Raw genomic sequence first — 15,328 nt, 5'->3', positions numbered from 1 at the left:
CGTCTCCCTTCTTGTGTCTGCTCACCCCCCTCCGCGGTCTTGGTTAGCCCCAGGGACCTGGCTCCCACAGGCTGCCTTGCAAGCCCCCCCATCCACCTGTTTCTCCGGAGACCCCCAGATTGCGAGACGGACTCTGAGTCCAGGGACCCCCAGCTCCTCTGCTTACACAGGCCGCTGCAGCTCACCTGTCCGCCCCCACCGTCCTTGGGGTGAGCTAGACACCACCGCTGCAGGAGACACACCAGTCTCCTTGCGTTTCTTCCTGTGGATTTGGGGTTAGCAGACTGAAGTCCTCATCCCTTCTCTCTCTTTCTTTCTTTTCTTTCTTTTTTTTCAGTCCTCACCTGAGGATATTTTTCCATTTATCTTCAGATAGAGGGAAGGGAGGGAGGGTGGGAAGGAAGGAGAGAGAGAAAGAAACATTGATGTGAGAGAGACACATCGATCGGATGCGACCGAATTGCAACCGAGGTACGTGCCCTTGACTGGAATCGAACCTGCAACTCTGCGGTCTGTAGGCCAACGCTCTGATCCCTGAGCCGGACTGGCCAGGGCCCTTCTCTCTCTTGGTGGGAGGTGGGTCACAGCACAGATGTCGCAAAGAAATTTTCCAAAGTCCTTCCAGTGTCTGAGCCTCCAACTCTGCATGCTCGTCATACCTTGATGTGGGGAAGGAGTTCATCAGCAGCGGAGTAAACTAACACGGAGCCTACTCTGACGAGTCCTCTAGTCCAGGGACGGACAATAAGTAACTACGTTACCATCCCTGGCCGGTTTGGCTCAGTGGTTAGAGCATCAGCCTGAGGACCAAGGAGTCTCGGGTTTAATTCCGGTCAAGGGCACGTACCCCGGTTTCATTCGGTTCCCTGGCTCTGGTCAGGGGTGTGCAGGAGGCAACCAGTCGATGTGTCTCTCTCACATAGATGTTTCCCTCTCTCTCTCTTTCTCTCCCCCTCTCTGTCTGAAAATAAATGGAAAAATATCCGCAGGTGAGGATTTTTAAAAAATAAATAAATAGAAATTAAATGAGAGAATCATACCTTCTGTGGTATTTACACTAAGGCAAGTGTGAGGTGATAAATGTCCTTATTCCCGCTTGGTTCCTGGCCCGGGGCCAGGCCTGTGGCACACCCACTCACTCTCCGTTCCTGGGAAGAAACCGGGACAGTACCATCATTTCTTTGCACTAAAAATTAAATTAGAGTCATTCAAAACAAGGGCCGCAGGTTCGTTAATAATTCACGCATTCCTGCATTCCTGCTTACCCCCTTTTAGGCACCCCAAACCTCACACGCCCCCTCCGTGTTAAGAACTTCCAACTTCATTCGGAAAGTTCTCCGAGACGCGAAAGCAGGGATCCCGCTTCCTTTGGAAAAGCTTCTCAGGTCTCTATCCTAGAGACTCATGAAATCCTCATAAACATTGAGTTCTCGTGGCCGAATTTTCCTGGAAGAGGAATACAGAGGGGTTATATAGAAAACCTAGAGAAAGCTGTCCCCAAGCCGGAGAAAGCATTTTGGAGCCTTCTCCTTTCATCAGCGTGCTTTTTCGGATTTGTGATTTGGGGAAGGGGATGAATGTAGCCACTTTGCTCATTTGTGTCTCTGTGGATAAAGTTGTTTCAGAGTTGGATCACGTGGAGATACAATGTGAGTTCTTCTGCACTGTGCCATGTGCCAGCCAGAATGTCTCTTTCTCTTGCAGAAATGTGTAACTTGATAGCCTGTTCAAGTGCCAACCCTGGGAAACACAGGTTTAAGTTAACTGCTATTTTAAAGAAAAATTAATATATTTTTATTCTTTAAAACACATGCTTCTCAGTTTTTAAGACGCTAGTTTTTGAGTCAATATATCATCAAATGAATGTAATAAATTACAGTGCTATAAACTCCAGGGCGATTTTATTAATGTTTTTAATGTACCCTCATGTGGAATCAACATATGTTTTTTATATATTCATAAATTTATGGCTTCAAAAATCTCCAGTTTCAGGGTGTGATGAATGTTGTAATGGACAGAGAATACATAATTGTGAAACGATGTTCTCGAATTTTCATATACTCCTGATAACCATTAGCTCTTGCACTATAATAATTAGAATGAAATTAAAGGCTTGGAAGTAATATTTCTGCAGCTCTGTTTCTTTGAGCCAAAGGAATTATTTCCAGAATAAGCTGCCAGGTTCCTGCTCAGGGAATTAGGACTCCAGTGTCCTTAACTTTAAAATAACTTGCATTTAGCCTGGCCGGTGTGGCTTGCTTGGTTGAGCATCATCCCATGCACCGGGAGGTCGCTGGTTTGATTCCCAGTCAGGACACATGCCCGGGTTTGGGGCTCAATCCCCAGTAGGGGGCCTGCAGGAGGAGGCCAATGGATGTTCTCTCTTACATCAGTCTCTGTCTCTCTCTCCCACTTCCTCTCTCTCTCAAATCATTAAAAACATATTCTTGTGTGAAGATTAAAACAAAACAAAACCTCACTCTGACTTGTTAAGAGAACCGAGAGAGACTCTCCCTGATTTTTTCCCCCCAATTTTTCAATCCTCACCCAAGGACATATATAGACTTTAGAAAGAGAGGAAGGGGAGAGAGAGAAAGAGAGAAATGTTTATGTGAGAGAGAAACATCAGTCGCTTACCTCCTGCATGTGCCTCAACCTGGGTCGGACCCACAACGCAGGTATGTGCCCTGACTGGGACTCAAACCCAAAACCTTCTGGTGCACGGGACCACGCTCCAGCTAACTGAACCACCTGGCCAGGGGTCTCCTTGTGTCTTTACGTCCACATCCTGGTCCCTAGCAGGTTCACCATAAGAAGTAGTTGTAGAAAATACCACACTGGTACTTTGTATTTTGAGAATTCATGAAATAAAAGGATCTCTTTCAACATCCCTGTACTGTGGCTGCAGCAGCATTTATAGTGGAGATTGCTCTGGCCGGCTCAGCAGTTAGAACATCGACCCTCGGACCGAAGGGTCACGGGTTCAATCTCTGGCCCTGGTTGGGGTCGTGCGGGAGGCAACCAATTGATGTGTCTCTCTCACGTTGATGTTTTTTTCTCTCTCCCTCCCACTCTATCTAAAAATCAATGAAAATATATTCTCGGGTGAGGATTAACAAAAGGAAAATTTTACATACAGTGGAGCTATGCTGATGTTTTGGGTTTAGATTTTCAGGCTTGACACTCAAGAAGCAAGTTCCTCCTTCATGGTTTGGACACAGCAGGCGGCCATAAGGGTAGACCATGGACCCTGTGGGGCTGGGACACAACCGTAAGCTGCCTTCAACGGACACGATGTTCTTTTTGGGGGGTTTTAGATTTTTTTTTTTTTATCCTCACCCGAGGACATTTTTCCATTTTTTGTTCAGATAGAGCAGGAGGGAGAGAGAGGAAGAGAGAGAGAGAGAAACATCGACCTGAAGGGACACATCGAGCAGCCGCCACCCGCACGACCAACCAGGGCCGGGGACAAACTGCAACCGAGGTACATGCCCTTAGCGGGAACCGAACCCGGGTCTCTCTGTACCACAGGTCGACGCTCCAACCGCTGAGCCAAACCGGCCAGGGCATAGATTTCTTTTTATAGAGGTGGTTTTGTTGTTCACGTGAATTGCTAAAATTAAGCAGTTCCTAAAAATGCATCTGAAAAAATCACTTCTGAGGTTGTCCTGCACTTTTGAAGAAAATGCCACTCTTTGTAAGTTTCAACAGGTTTCTGTGTGTGCATGTGTGTGTGTGTGTGTACATGCACGCACACATTCCAGTATTTAGATCGATTCCGATATTCTCGTGAACGGTGCCTCTGTCATTTGCCTGGCCCCTTGAAATTAGAATCAAAAGCTTTTTAGGGTTATAAGTCAGCATGATTCCGAAAGCTTGAAGTTATCACTTCCCGAATCTATTAGCTGCTTTCCTCAATTGGGGCTTTTTCAAAATAAACAGAGCACTTGAAATCGCCCTTTCACTTTCCCTGTGATTTATGTTCTTCTTTCGTCCACACGCGAAGAGCACAATGGAGTCAGTCATGCAAGCAAGTGACCTTGTGTCGTTCCCAGGAGAGCGGGGTCATTTCCCTTTGGCCGGGAGAAAGACCCCTCCGCCCTAAGACAGTCGCCCCGCCGGCTGGACGAAGCCTCGGCAGAGCTGAGTGAGTTTCAGAGCCGCGCACCTAGGACGAGTCTCGGAGTTGGCAATGCACAGGGTCACAGGATACGGAGCCTGGGCCAGCCGGTGGCCATGAGCTGGGAGGATGTCCTCACACAGAAGTCAGGGGAACCGATGAACAGGCGCGAGCGATGGGCACGCTGTCTGTGTCCCACTCAGAGCGCACGCTGTCATCTGGGTAACGCGGTTCTCTCCACCGTGAGACCCCCCTCTCCCGAATGTCTTCTCACGGAGGCTGGGAGGAGGCCGGGGCTTTTGTACGTGATTGAAATGTGCACAGTAAATATTGGAAAGAAGGAACAGAAAGGAAGGCGAGGATGGCATGGGATGCAAAGCGAGAAGGGGGAGACGGGGAAGGATGGCAGAGAGGGACTGTCTCAGACACTAAAATACAAAACCTCCACTGCAGAAAAGGAAGGTCAGCCCCGTGGAGGGGTGTGTCTGGAGGTGGTGTTTGGGCACATAGGAGAAGCTTGAGATGCATCTCAGAAGAGAGCGATGAGATGTGTCGAAGAGAAAACCAGGCATCGGAGCAGAGGGGGCTCTAACTCGGGAATCATGGCTGTTTTTGGAACAAGAGCTGCAATCAGAGTTATAACCGGGGACTACTTCCTGGCACTGCAAATAAAAACCTCGAGCATCGCAGTCAAAGGGGCTCACCGTTTTTACTCAGAATTGTTCAGAAGAAACTCACAGCTGGATACACCCTGGCTACAGATTTTACTGCACATACCAACACACGCACACTAACCCCACCAAAAACTAAGCTTCCAGGCAGAACAGTGGAACACATGTAGTGTACCAAAGAACAAACTTTAGACTTCTCTGCAGGCCTGCATGTCAGAGGCCGGGGAAACACACCTGCAGTTTTGAGGAAAAAGATCACGGAAAAAGTTCGGTATCGTGTGCGCTGCTGCCTCCCCTTTGTGAAATGCAGAGGCCCCGTCCTGTGCCAGCCATGCACCTGCTCGAAACAACCACCAGATAACATGGAGCCGACGCAGACGTAGACACTCGCTCAGGAAAAAGGCCCGTGTCGAAGGACTGGCCGTGGTATTGATGAGGGAAGGTGCTGGAGCCCCAGCCAGCGTGGGTCTGGTCCTCGATGAGGGAGAACTTCTGCTATTGGCACATTCCACAGAAGTGCCCTGCTGGTCGCTTTTCCTTCATTGTCATAGAAAAATACACATTTGCACACATCTCTCTCACTCACAACACATGGATTTCAGTGGTTATGTGGTCCCCAGGGTGAGAGCTGCGTGTAAGTCACATTATTGCGTTAATGAAACTAAAGAATTCACTCTCTATTTCATAAAGTGGTGCTGCCATGAGACTTTATAGCCTCCCGATCCGTGAAAGTTGTTTCTTAGAATTTAAACTTTCAATTTTTGAGAGGTTCTGTGAGCCAAGAAAAGTTTTACCAGGGCCTTGCTTTGGCTTCTACCCCTCCCCCCCCCCGCCCCCGTTTGCCATTTTCATGAAATCATTGTTTTCTTCTTTCCCTCTCTATTTTTCCCCTTTAGGAATTGTGAAGGGCAGAATATTCGCTACAGGACGTGCAGCAATCATGTAAGTTCTGTAATAAAAATATGGAATCTAATAAAAGACGTTCATGGTTTCGGTTATAATACTGTTGTGTGTACTGTGACGCTCATGGTCTCTGGTGCCTTCACGGAAATGCTGCATATTTGTTTAATGGACAGCAGGTTGTGTGTGTCTCTTGGCTCCCATGTGCACTACCTTTGGAGAACCTTTCACACGTATGATCTGACTTGGGAAGTATGTCCTAATTTCCGAATTCGTAGACGCAAGGCCTCGTTTCTGTAAACGCCCTCAGAATTCCAAGTGCTCCGTTTGCGGCACCTCACCCGGCCCTGGAGGCCTCCGGGGTGTGGTCGTTTCTCTTGCAAATGAGGAGGAGGCTGGGCCGAGGGAGGTGGAATTATTTCCCAAAGGCCACCTAAAAAACACAGACTGGAACTCATCTGTCCTGCCCACAGCAAGATGAGTTCAGGAGAATGGTAGGTAACGCGAGGACTCACACACGAGGAAGGGTTTATAAACCTGACTCTTCTATAAACTGCGGTAACGTTGGTTTATAATATAAGCGTCAGGCATTCAGCACTATAGTTTGCTCTCTCTGTTCACTGCAGCGTGTTCACCACCGAAAGTCTGTTGGTCATCTGTCGCCAAACACTTGACCCCAGCCTCCTTCCCTCTGTAATCACCTGTCTGTTGTCTGTATATGTGTGTATGTGCATGTGTGTTCTTCTTTTATTTTGTATTTCACATAGGAGTGAAATCATACATGGGTTTCTTTTTCCATCTGACTTATCTCACTGAGCATAGCATCCTCAAATTCCGTCCATGCCGACACACAAATGGCAATATTTCATTTTTTACAGCAGAGCGTGTCCCATGGTATATATCTTCTTTTTGTTTAATTCTCACCTGAGGATACTTTTCCATTTATCTTCAGAGAGAGCGAGAGGGAGAGAGAGAGTAACATCGACGTGAGAGAGACACATTGACTTGGCTGCCTCCTACACGACCCCGACCAGGGCCGAGGCCGAACCGCAACCGAGGGACGTGCCCTTGACCAGAATGTGGACCCATGACTCATTGGTCCACAGGCCGACACTCTAGCTGCTGAGCCAAACAGGCCAGGGCTGTACCCCATCTTTTTTATCCATTTGTCCATCGGTGGACACTTAGGTGGCTCCCACATCTTGGCTGTGGTAAATAACACTGCAGTCAACAGATGCAGATATCTTTTCGAAGTAGTGTTCTGTATTCTTCGGGTGAATACCCAGATGTGGAAGAGCTTTGTCATAGGGTGGTTCTCGTCTTAATCTTTTTTTTTATTTTTTTTATTTTTTATTTATTTATTTATTTATTTTTTTGTACAGATAGAGTGGGAGGGAGAGAGAGGAAGGGAAAGAGAGTGAGAAACATCGACGTGAAGGGACACATCGAGTGGCTGCCACCCGCACAACCAACCAGGGCCGGGGACAAACTGCAACCGAAGTACGTGCCCTTAGCGGGAACCGAACCCGGGCCTCTCCGGACCGCAGGCCGACACTCTAACCGCTGAGCCAAACTGGCCAGGGCTCGTCTTAATCTTTTGAGGAGCCACTCAGCTGTATGAACCTTACTCTGAGGACCTTCCCCAGCGCCGGATGGAGGACACAGTCCTCATTCTGGTCGTAGCCTTCTTCAGTCTGACTCCTCCGCAGGTGTGACCTGGGTTAAGGTGTAGTCTTGCCGGACAGAAGAATGTGGCCGCAGTATCGGGTTCTGGATGGATTCACAGCAAACTCATATAATTAATCCTGGGAGAAAGTTTATTTGTTATGTTTTATTTATTCCCTACTGACTTCCAGAAAGGATTTGAGGCAAGTGTATAAAGGCATAAACACAGTAAAATACAAAAGTCAAGTAGTAAATAAAGGCAGAAACTAAATTTTGAAATTCTGGCTGATAATTTATTAGTAGTTATCTGTGGAAAACATGAAGTTAAATTTTTACATTATACTACACATCAAAATAAATTTTAGATGTGGCCAAGAGGTCAATATAATTTCTGTTAGGGAATAGAGTCAGTAATATTATAATAACTATGGTGCCAGATGGGTACTAGACTTGGGGTGATTACTTCATAAGGTAGAGAACTACCTCATCACTAAGTTGTACACCTGAAACTAATATAACATTGTACGTCAACTGTAATTGAAAAATAAATTTAACGTAATTGTTAGACCATAAAGGAACAAGAAGAATACATTTAAGTATTTATCTGTTCTGAGGGAGATGGCAAAAGCATTTCTAAGCTTATTAATAAGGAAAGAAACCTTAAAGGAAATCTTAATAGAGCTGACTACACGAAAATTTAGAACTTCTTGAATTCATAAAGCTCCAAAATTAAATGGAGAAAATCTTTTCAATACCAAGGACAGAGCGTTAATAACTAACTTTACTGTGAAGTTAAATAGTTTTATCTGTTAAAAATAATAAAATGACAAACATTCCAATAGATAAATTTTTGAAGAATCACTGCCATAAACAAATATACATGAAAATATATGAAACCTAAATAATTAAAAGGAAATGCAAATCTATGTAACAATTATGACTGGAAAAACTTCTAGGGAATTATAATACCCAGCCCTGGCCAGTTTGGCTTCGCAGTTAAGAGTATTGGCCTATTGGCCTAAGGACCGAAGAGTCATGGGTTCGATTCCAGTAAGGGCATGTGCCTGGGTTGCAGGTTTGATCCTTGGACCCAGTAGGGTTGTGCAGGAGGCAACCAAATGATGTGTCTCTCTCTCACATCGATGTTTCTCTCTCTCTTTCTCTCCCCTCTTCCCTCCCACTCTCTTTAAAAATCAGTGGAAAAATATCCTCAAGTGAGAATTAATAATAATAATAATAATATCCAAACTGAGAAGAGGTATTGAGTAAAGGGAACTTACATAGCCTGAGAATATTAATAATACCTTCCTGGAGCGCAGTTTTGCAATATTTTTTAAAAGCCTGTGAAACACACCCTTCTTCTCAGAAATTTTATTTCCAGAGATTTGTCCTTGGGAAGCAGTCAAGGATCTGGGTAAAGATTTAGGCACAAGGGTCTTTCCTAGTTATTCTTTTTTTGAACAGAAACTATTTTTCAAGTTTACAGTAAACATTACTTTTGTCAAAAGAAAAAAAATATACAATACCATATTGCCATTCTGTGCCCGTTCTGGGGAAGTTTCTGTACAATTCGTTAATTCCATTCATCAGGACGTTTGTACTTTGTATCCGAGTGAAAGAACATTTTTGTCATCCGGCATCTCGCTTCGGAAATAGCTAATGGGAGGGATCGGCAGTTAAGTTAAAACATCCTTGGGTCATCAAGACTTGTACAAACACTTTTCACTGTGATTACGAGAGCGCCCCAGGGTGGTTACTCAGAATGTATGTGCGTTTGTTGTAGACAGAATTAGAAAAAGCTACCCTGTCTCTCCATCCTACAATCTGTCGGAGGCAGGCACTTGGCTGGGGTCTGGGAACAAGGCAGATGAATTAAACAACAATAATATTTTTTTAAAAAAGCAACGAACACGAGGTCTCCCCACGCACAGCAGTTTGGGGCCGGCATGGGGCCAAATCATCCTTCCCGTGGAAATGGCCCCGAAGGTGTTCGTGATAATTCGTATTCCCTGGGAAGACCTTGAGTCACCTGCAAGAGTCGAAAGCATTGTGTTCCCCTTGTTTCAAAAAGAAGGGGACCGTGTCATGTGAATGAAAGTGTACATCCGAGGTGGATGAGACAGCAGAGCGTGGCGTCCACGGAAGCATTCATTATTTGGGGTTGGGGTGTGATCCGAGTAAATGGTGATTCCCCCGTGTGGATCATTACCCTGGAGGTTTTGCTAGAGTCCCCCAGCGGAGGGTTCTGTTTTGAATGTTCAGAGGGAAAGAGGTGACTCCCAGGAGAGGGGCAGGGGGGATCAGGTCTCACGGGACTCGGGTGGACACGTCCAGGGCTCCCATGTGACTGGGTGACGTGCGTGTGCCCTTGTCTTCCCCAGGACTGCCCCCCTGACGCGGAGGACTTCAGAGCCCAGCAGTGCTCCGCCTACAATGACGTCCAGTACCAGGGCCGTTACTATGAGTGGCTTCCGCGGTACAATGACCCCACCGCCCCCTGTGCGCTCAAGTGTCACGCACGGGGACAGAGCTTGGTCGTGGAGTTGGCCCCCAAGGTCCTGGATGGCACACGCTGCCACACTGACTCCCTGGGCATGTGCATCAGTGGCATTTGTCAGGTAAGCCCCCTGCTCACCCTCCCCCCAGTTCACGGGGGTGCCACCCCACTCTCAGTAAACAGCATCTCTCTCTTCTTTCCTTTTGTCCGTGCACATGAGATCCTTGTTTTTGATCATTTTCATGTAAAAAATATTCTAGAGAGGATTCCTCGCCTTTTAAGTTGTTTTGCTTATTTAAAATAGTTTAATTTTTGCCCAAGTAGAGTCCTGAAGATTGCAACGTGAAACCTTTTAGGGTGCACCTTAGGCCAGTGGTTCTGCAGCTTGGAAGCTCATCGGAACCGCCGGAAGGGGTTGTTAAAACACAGTGTGCTGGGCTCCAACCCCAGACTTTCTGAACCCGTGGATTTGGGGTGGGGCCTGAAGATTTGCATTTTCGGCAAGTTCTGGGAGATGCTGATCCTGGGCCCGAGGACCTCACTTTGAGAACCACTGGTTTGGAAGGTTAATGATGCTATATTCTCTGGGCCTTTTTTTTTTTTCTTCGTCTTCTTTTTTTAAATGTTTTTCTTTATTGATTGTAGAGAGAGAGGAAGTGAGAGGGAGAGAGAGAGAAATATCTAAGAGAGAACAATTGATTGGCTGCCTCCTGCATGCCCCCCACTGGGGACTGGGCCCACAACCTGGGCATGTGTCCTGACCGGGAGTCAAACTGGTGACCTCTTGGTGCAGGGTCGATGCTCAGCCATTGAGCCACACCAACTAGGTATCTCTGAGACTTTTAATTCATTGTTTTACTCTTGTAGTTCATTGTCTCGGGTCCTTAGGGGCAGTGACTTATTTGCTGAAGAAGCATGGACCCATTCTGAGTGGCCGTTCAGAGTGGACTTTGCAGGGCAGTGATGAGTGGCTGAGGCAGAACCCCACACGGGTGTTTCGGTGTGAGCATTGGGGGTCCTCTGACAGGTTGTTGAGATAGTGTGGGGATGGCTGGGAAAGGATGGGATTCCCCCTCTGTTCCTTCGATTTCTGAGGGGTGGGGGGGAATTAAAATAATGAATGGCTAGTATTCCATCTACCCTTTTACGCTCATTATCAACAATAGTCACAACAGCAAGCAAACCACCAAACCACCGACTGAGTGCCAGGTTCAGAGGTGACCCATCATCTTGCTCCTCAAACTAGCTTTTTCTTTCCTTCGTCCAGAAAATCAACTCCAGCTGCTCACGGCAGCACTCCGGGTCATTCTGGATTCTTCTCTTTCCACTTACACATCTAACCCACCGCCAAGTCCTGTCAGGTCTACCTTCAAAGTCTGTTTTGGACTCACTGTTGCTTTCTGCGGCCGCCGACTTCTTAGTCTAGGCCTCCGCCAACTACTCTGACCTCACGGCATTAATAGCCGCCTGTTCTGATGTCTCAGCTCCACGTGGTCTCCCTTGGATCCGATCTCCACACGGTGGCCAAAGCGATTGTCTTTTTTTTTTTTGGCTGGAAAATACACTCTTTTTTTTTTTTAATTTTAATTTTTTTAAATATATTTTTTATTGATTTTCGAGAGAGAGGAAGGGAGAGACACATCGATGTGAAAGAGATACATCAATTGGCCACCTCCTGCACGCCCCCTACTGGGGGTGGAGCCCACAACCTGGGCATGTGCCCCGGGCGGGAATCGAACCAGCCACCTCTCGGTGCACGGGACAACGCTCAGACAACTGAGCCACACCGGCTAGGGCTGTACTCTGTATTTTTATTTATTTACTTTAAACTATAGCTGACATACAGTACTGTGTTAGTTTTAGGCGTACCGCATAGTGATTTGACGTTTGCATGCCGTACAGAGTCATCACCGCAGGGGGTCTAGTCACCGTGTGTCACCCTGCACGGTTATGATATTACTGACTCTGTTGTGTCCTGCGCCACAAAGTGATCACCCTACATGTCCATCAGTATGTTACCCCTCGCACCCCAACCCCTCCATGGCTTGTCATTGAAGGGCCCTGGCCGCCTGTCCAGGCTCTCTCTGAACTCTGCCCTCCCCTTCCTCACTTCCTCTTAAAATAGACTTAATTTTTCGGATTCACAGCAAAACTGAGTGGAAGGTACAGGGATCCCCCCACCCCATCCTACGTAGGCTCCGCTTCCCTCATTGCTGGTCCCACATCAGAGGGTACATCCCTTCCAGCCGGTGACCCCCGTGGATGTCATCACCACCCACACAGACAGAAACGTGCTACAGATTTTAGTTGTCAGCAGAAGCCAGGAATCTGCGAACTGTCCCGTTGAGAACAACACCGCCCCTGTTGCTGACCCTGCTTTCTCCACGCGTGATTCCGTGGCGCCCCTGCGTAACCAGCAACCCCCAAAACGCAGTGGTTGGAAACAATTCAAGGTTATTTCTGGCCAATGCTCCTTGTCCGACAGGGGTCGGCAGGGGTCTCTGCTCTTGGAACGTCTGAGACCCAGACGGAGGGACACTTTGTTCGAACGCCTGTTTTCCACCATAACTGCAGAAGTGAGGACACGGTCACATGACTCACGCTCTGACCCTCCCATGAGTCCACGTGGTGGGGTCATGTCTCACTGGCCAGAGACGGTCAGTGACATCTTCGCGTCTCGGGGTGGGCAGTGCTGTCCTCCCACAGGCTGGAAGGAGAAGCTCATGGACAGCCTTAATGACGGTCATACCTCCATCCTAAAATTACAATTGTTTAGGCAGGAATGTTAGAGTCTTTTCTAACATGGAATCCAATTTTCAGGGTTGATCTGAAGCGGAACCTGACTCAAAAACAATGTTGGCTTCTTGAAGGATTAAATTGGACTTATTTAGGAAATTCATATATATCTTAATTTGGAGTAATGTCCCTTCTTTAAACACTGTCTTCTCTTAGCTGATTAGGAAATCATAGGCAGGAACTCTGCAATCATCCTCAGTGAAGCGATGATTTATATACGGACATTTATTCCAAGAAGCACTGCTCATGTAGTTTAAGTATCTGTTTAGGTTATCAGCAGTCTCGTGTAACTTGTCTCATGAATTACGAATCTCATTTATACTCTGCCTTGCCTGGCTGTACAGAAATTCTTATTTCATAGATGTTAATACATTTTATTGATATAGTCAATCATTTAGTGGTTTTAAAATCATTATAATTAGAGGTCTTGTCTTCGGGAGATGCCACAGAAGCTGAAAACCCTTCAGGCCGTTTTTAAACGTTGCTTATTGTTGATTACGAAGGGGCCCAAGAGCCCGAATCCAGTCATTTCTCAATTTAAAGGGCAGTTCTGGCTTAGGTCCTATGAATCATGGGGCAACCCGACCTTCTCTTCAGATATTATTTTCCTGTGAAGTTTGCACACGCTTGTTTTGGCTGTAAGATTTGGATGAACTGCAACTTTAAAAAAAAAGTTATGGAACAAACATAGGAGCTCAGGGAGGTGTTCAATCGCCCACGTTCTTGCAAGGCCCTGAACACTGTTCCAAACAAGGCCATGTTGGCTCCCAAGCCCACGCCCTCCCTGGACGGCCGGAGAGAGGGTGATTCGCATTCTCATGAAATGCAAAGTGCTCAGGGACCCCGATGTGTGAGGACAGAGCTTGGCCCAGGAACTGTGTGGCTGTAATTCGATCGTGGAATATTACTCCCCGTGGAGAGAGTTGCATGGACACAAGCTATTCATTGATTGAATCTCAACCTTGCAAGTGTGTTTCCAAAATCAATCACTCTTAAGTTGTTCCACATGTACTTGTAAATATTCCTAGAATGGCCCCTGTGACTGGGCTCTTTATCATCCATCTGCTGATTAACCAAAGATGAGCAAGGTGTTAAGATGGGGGTGTCGGATGACCTGGGTTTTCAAAACCATGACTGACATGAAATACTAGCCGTGTAATGTTGGAAAAGTCATTTAACCTCGGCAACAGTCAGATGCCTTATTTGTAAAACAGAGATAAAAGGTATCAAGTGTATTATAAGGTTGCTGTGAAGAGTAAATGAAATAATGTCTTTATAATGTGCTTGGCAGTTCTGCCAGGAACATGGCAGGCACTCAATAAAAATCAACGTTTGCCATTAATATTTTATGACTCTTTATAAAATCATATAATCAGGATGAAAGGATCTTAAAAGCCATTGGATTCAGCTACTCATTGAATAATTTGACCCCTTCTCCAGTGTTCCCACCAAGAAGCCTCCTGGCCCACGGTTGAATACTTACCGTTCGACGCGTCTGACGGTCTCACAGTGAATTCCGTTAGGCTTAAACCTGTCGTTTTCATCACTTGGAAACACGCAGAGCGAATGCAAGCCGTTTCCCCTGACGGCCCTGTATGAATTAGAAAATATCTCTAGTCATAGGCTTTTGCTTAAACTTCCTTGGAACTTTTTCCTTACTCTCCTTGAAGTTTTCATTTGATCTTTCTCCTTCCCTTCAGCACCAAAACCTTGGAAAGAATCTACAGTGGGTTTCAGCTGCCTCCGGTTTTGTGTTCAGAACCTTGGATGTCATGTCGAATTCATGCTGAACACGGGGGCTCCCACCTGAGTCAAAACGCAATGAAAAACAGATAATAGAATGGGCCCCCTTTCTACGAGCCCTTTAATCACTGTACTGAGAGTTTTACTTATATTTTCTCATTTAATCCTTATTAGACCCTCTGTGCAGTACGGATTATTATCCCCATTTTCCTCCGGAGGAAAATGTCTGTGAAAATTTAATTGTTCAATCTCCTGCATCTGGAAAGGGGCGGAAGGGCGGGTCAGGTTCTGTGTGTCGACTGTGGGCCTTCGAAGTCCCTTCAGTGCCGTTAAGCATCAGGTAAATAAACACAAATAAAGATGAGTTAGTGTGGAGAGGTAGAGGTAAACTCTCACTTTAGTCAATATCATGGGGAATATTATGTAAATACATACTGGTGAAATAAGAAGGATAAGCTACAGCCTCTTTTCTCATATAAGGAAGCTCACAACCCAACACATATGCGCACACAAATAACTCACAAAAATCATAAGTCACAGGAGTCTGGTATAAGCCTATTCTATATGAGACGGCTCTCTCAGTCACTCCTTTCTTACATTTTAAAAAGTGTTTATAAAGACAAATATATAGATACAATGGCACAGAGGCAGAACCCTGTCTGAGCAGGTGCCCATAATGATAGAGAGGAAATGCTAAGATACAGATATAGAGTATATAGAGAGAGATGGATGTATCGATGGTAAAATGCAGGTATGTGGGGATTCAGATGAAAACAGAGAAAAAAGGATTTAAAACTGTGGACCGATGGTTATACCATGATTTCAGGATAGTGGTTGTTTTGGGAGGAACTGAGAGACTAAGACTAGAGAGTAGAGGGAGGAAGAGGTGGGGAGAGGGGAGAGAGGAAACATTATCTGTAAAATTCCATTTATTTA

The 15,328-nt window shown here is 46.1% G+C and overlaps 1 protein-coding gene across 1 annotated transcript in view; it reads left to right on the top strand.

The window, feature by feature from the left end:
- The window catches only part of ADAMTSL3 (ADAMTS like 3), a 169,324-nt gene that overhangs the window by 65,779 nt on the left and 88,217 nt on the right, over window positions 1–15,328 (top strand). The window contains exons 5-6 of the mRNA XM_036278104.1: window positions 5,688–5,733; window positions 9,738–9,974. Coding sequence (XP_036133997.1) covers window positions 5,688–5,733; window positions 9,738–9,974 — 283 coding nt within the window. The remainder of the gene's footprint in view (window positions 1–5,687; window positions 5,734–9,737; window positions 9,975–15,328) is intronic.

The sequence above is a fragment of the Molossus molossus genome, unplaced genomic scaffold, assembly GCF_014108415.1.
Source record: "Molossus molossus isolate mMolMol1 unplaced genomic scaffold, mMolMol1.p scaffold_m16_p_24, whole genome shotgun sequence".
NCBI lineage: Eukaryota > Metazoa > Chordata > Mammalia > Chiroptera > Molossidae > Molossus > Molossus molossus.
This window is presented reverse-complemented; position numbering and strand designations above follow the sequence as displayed.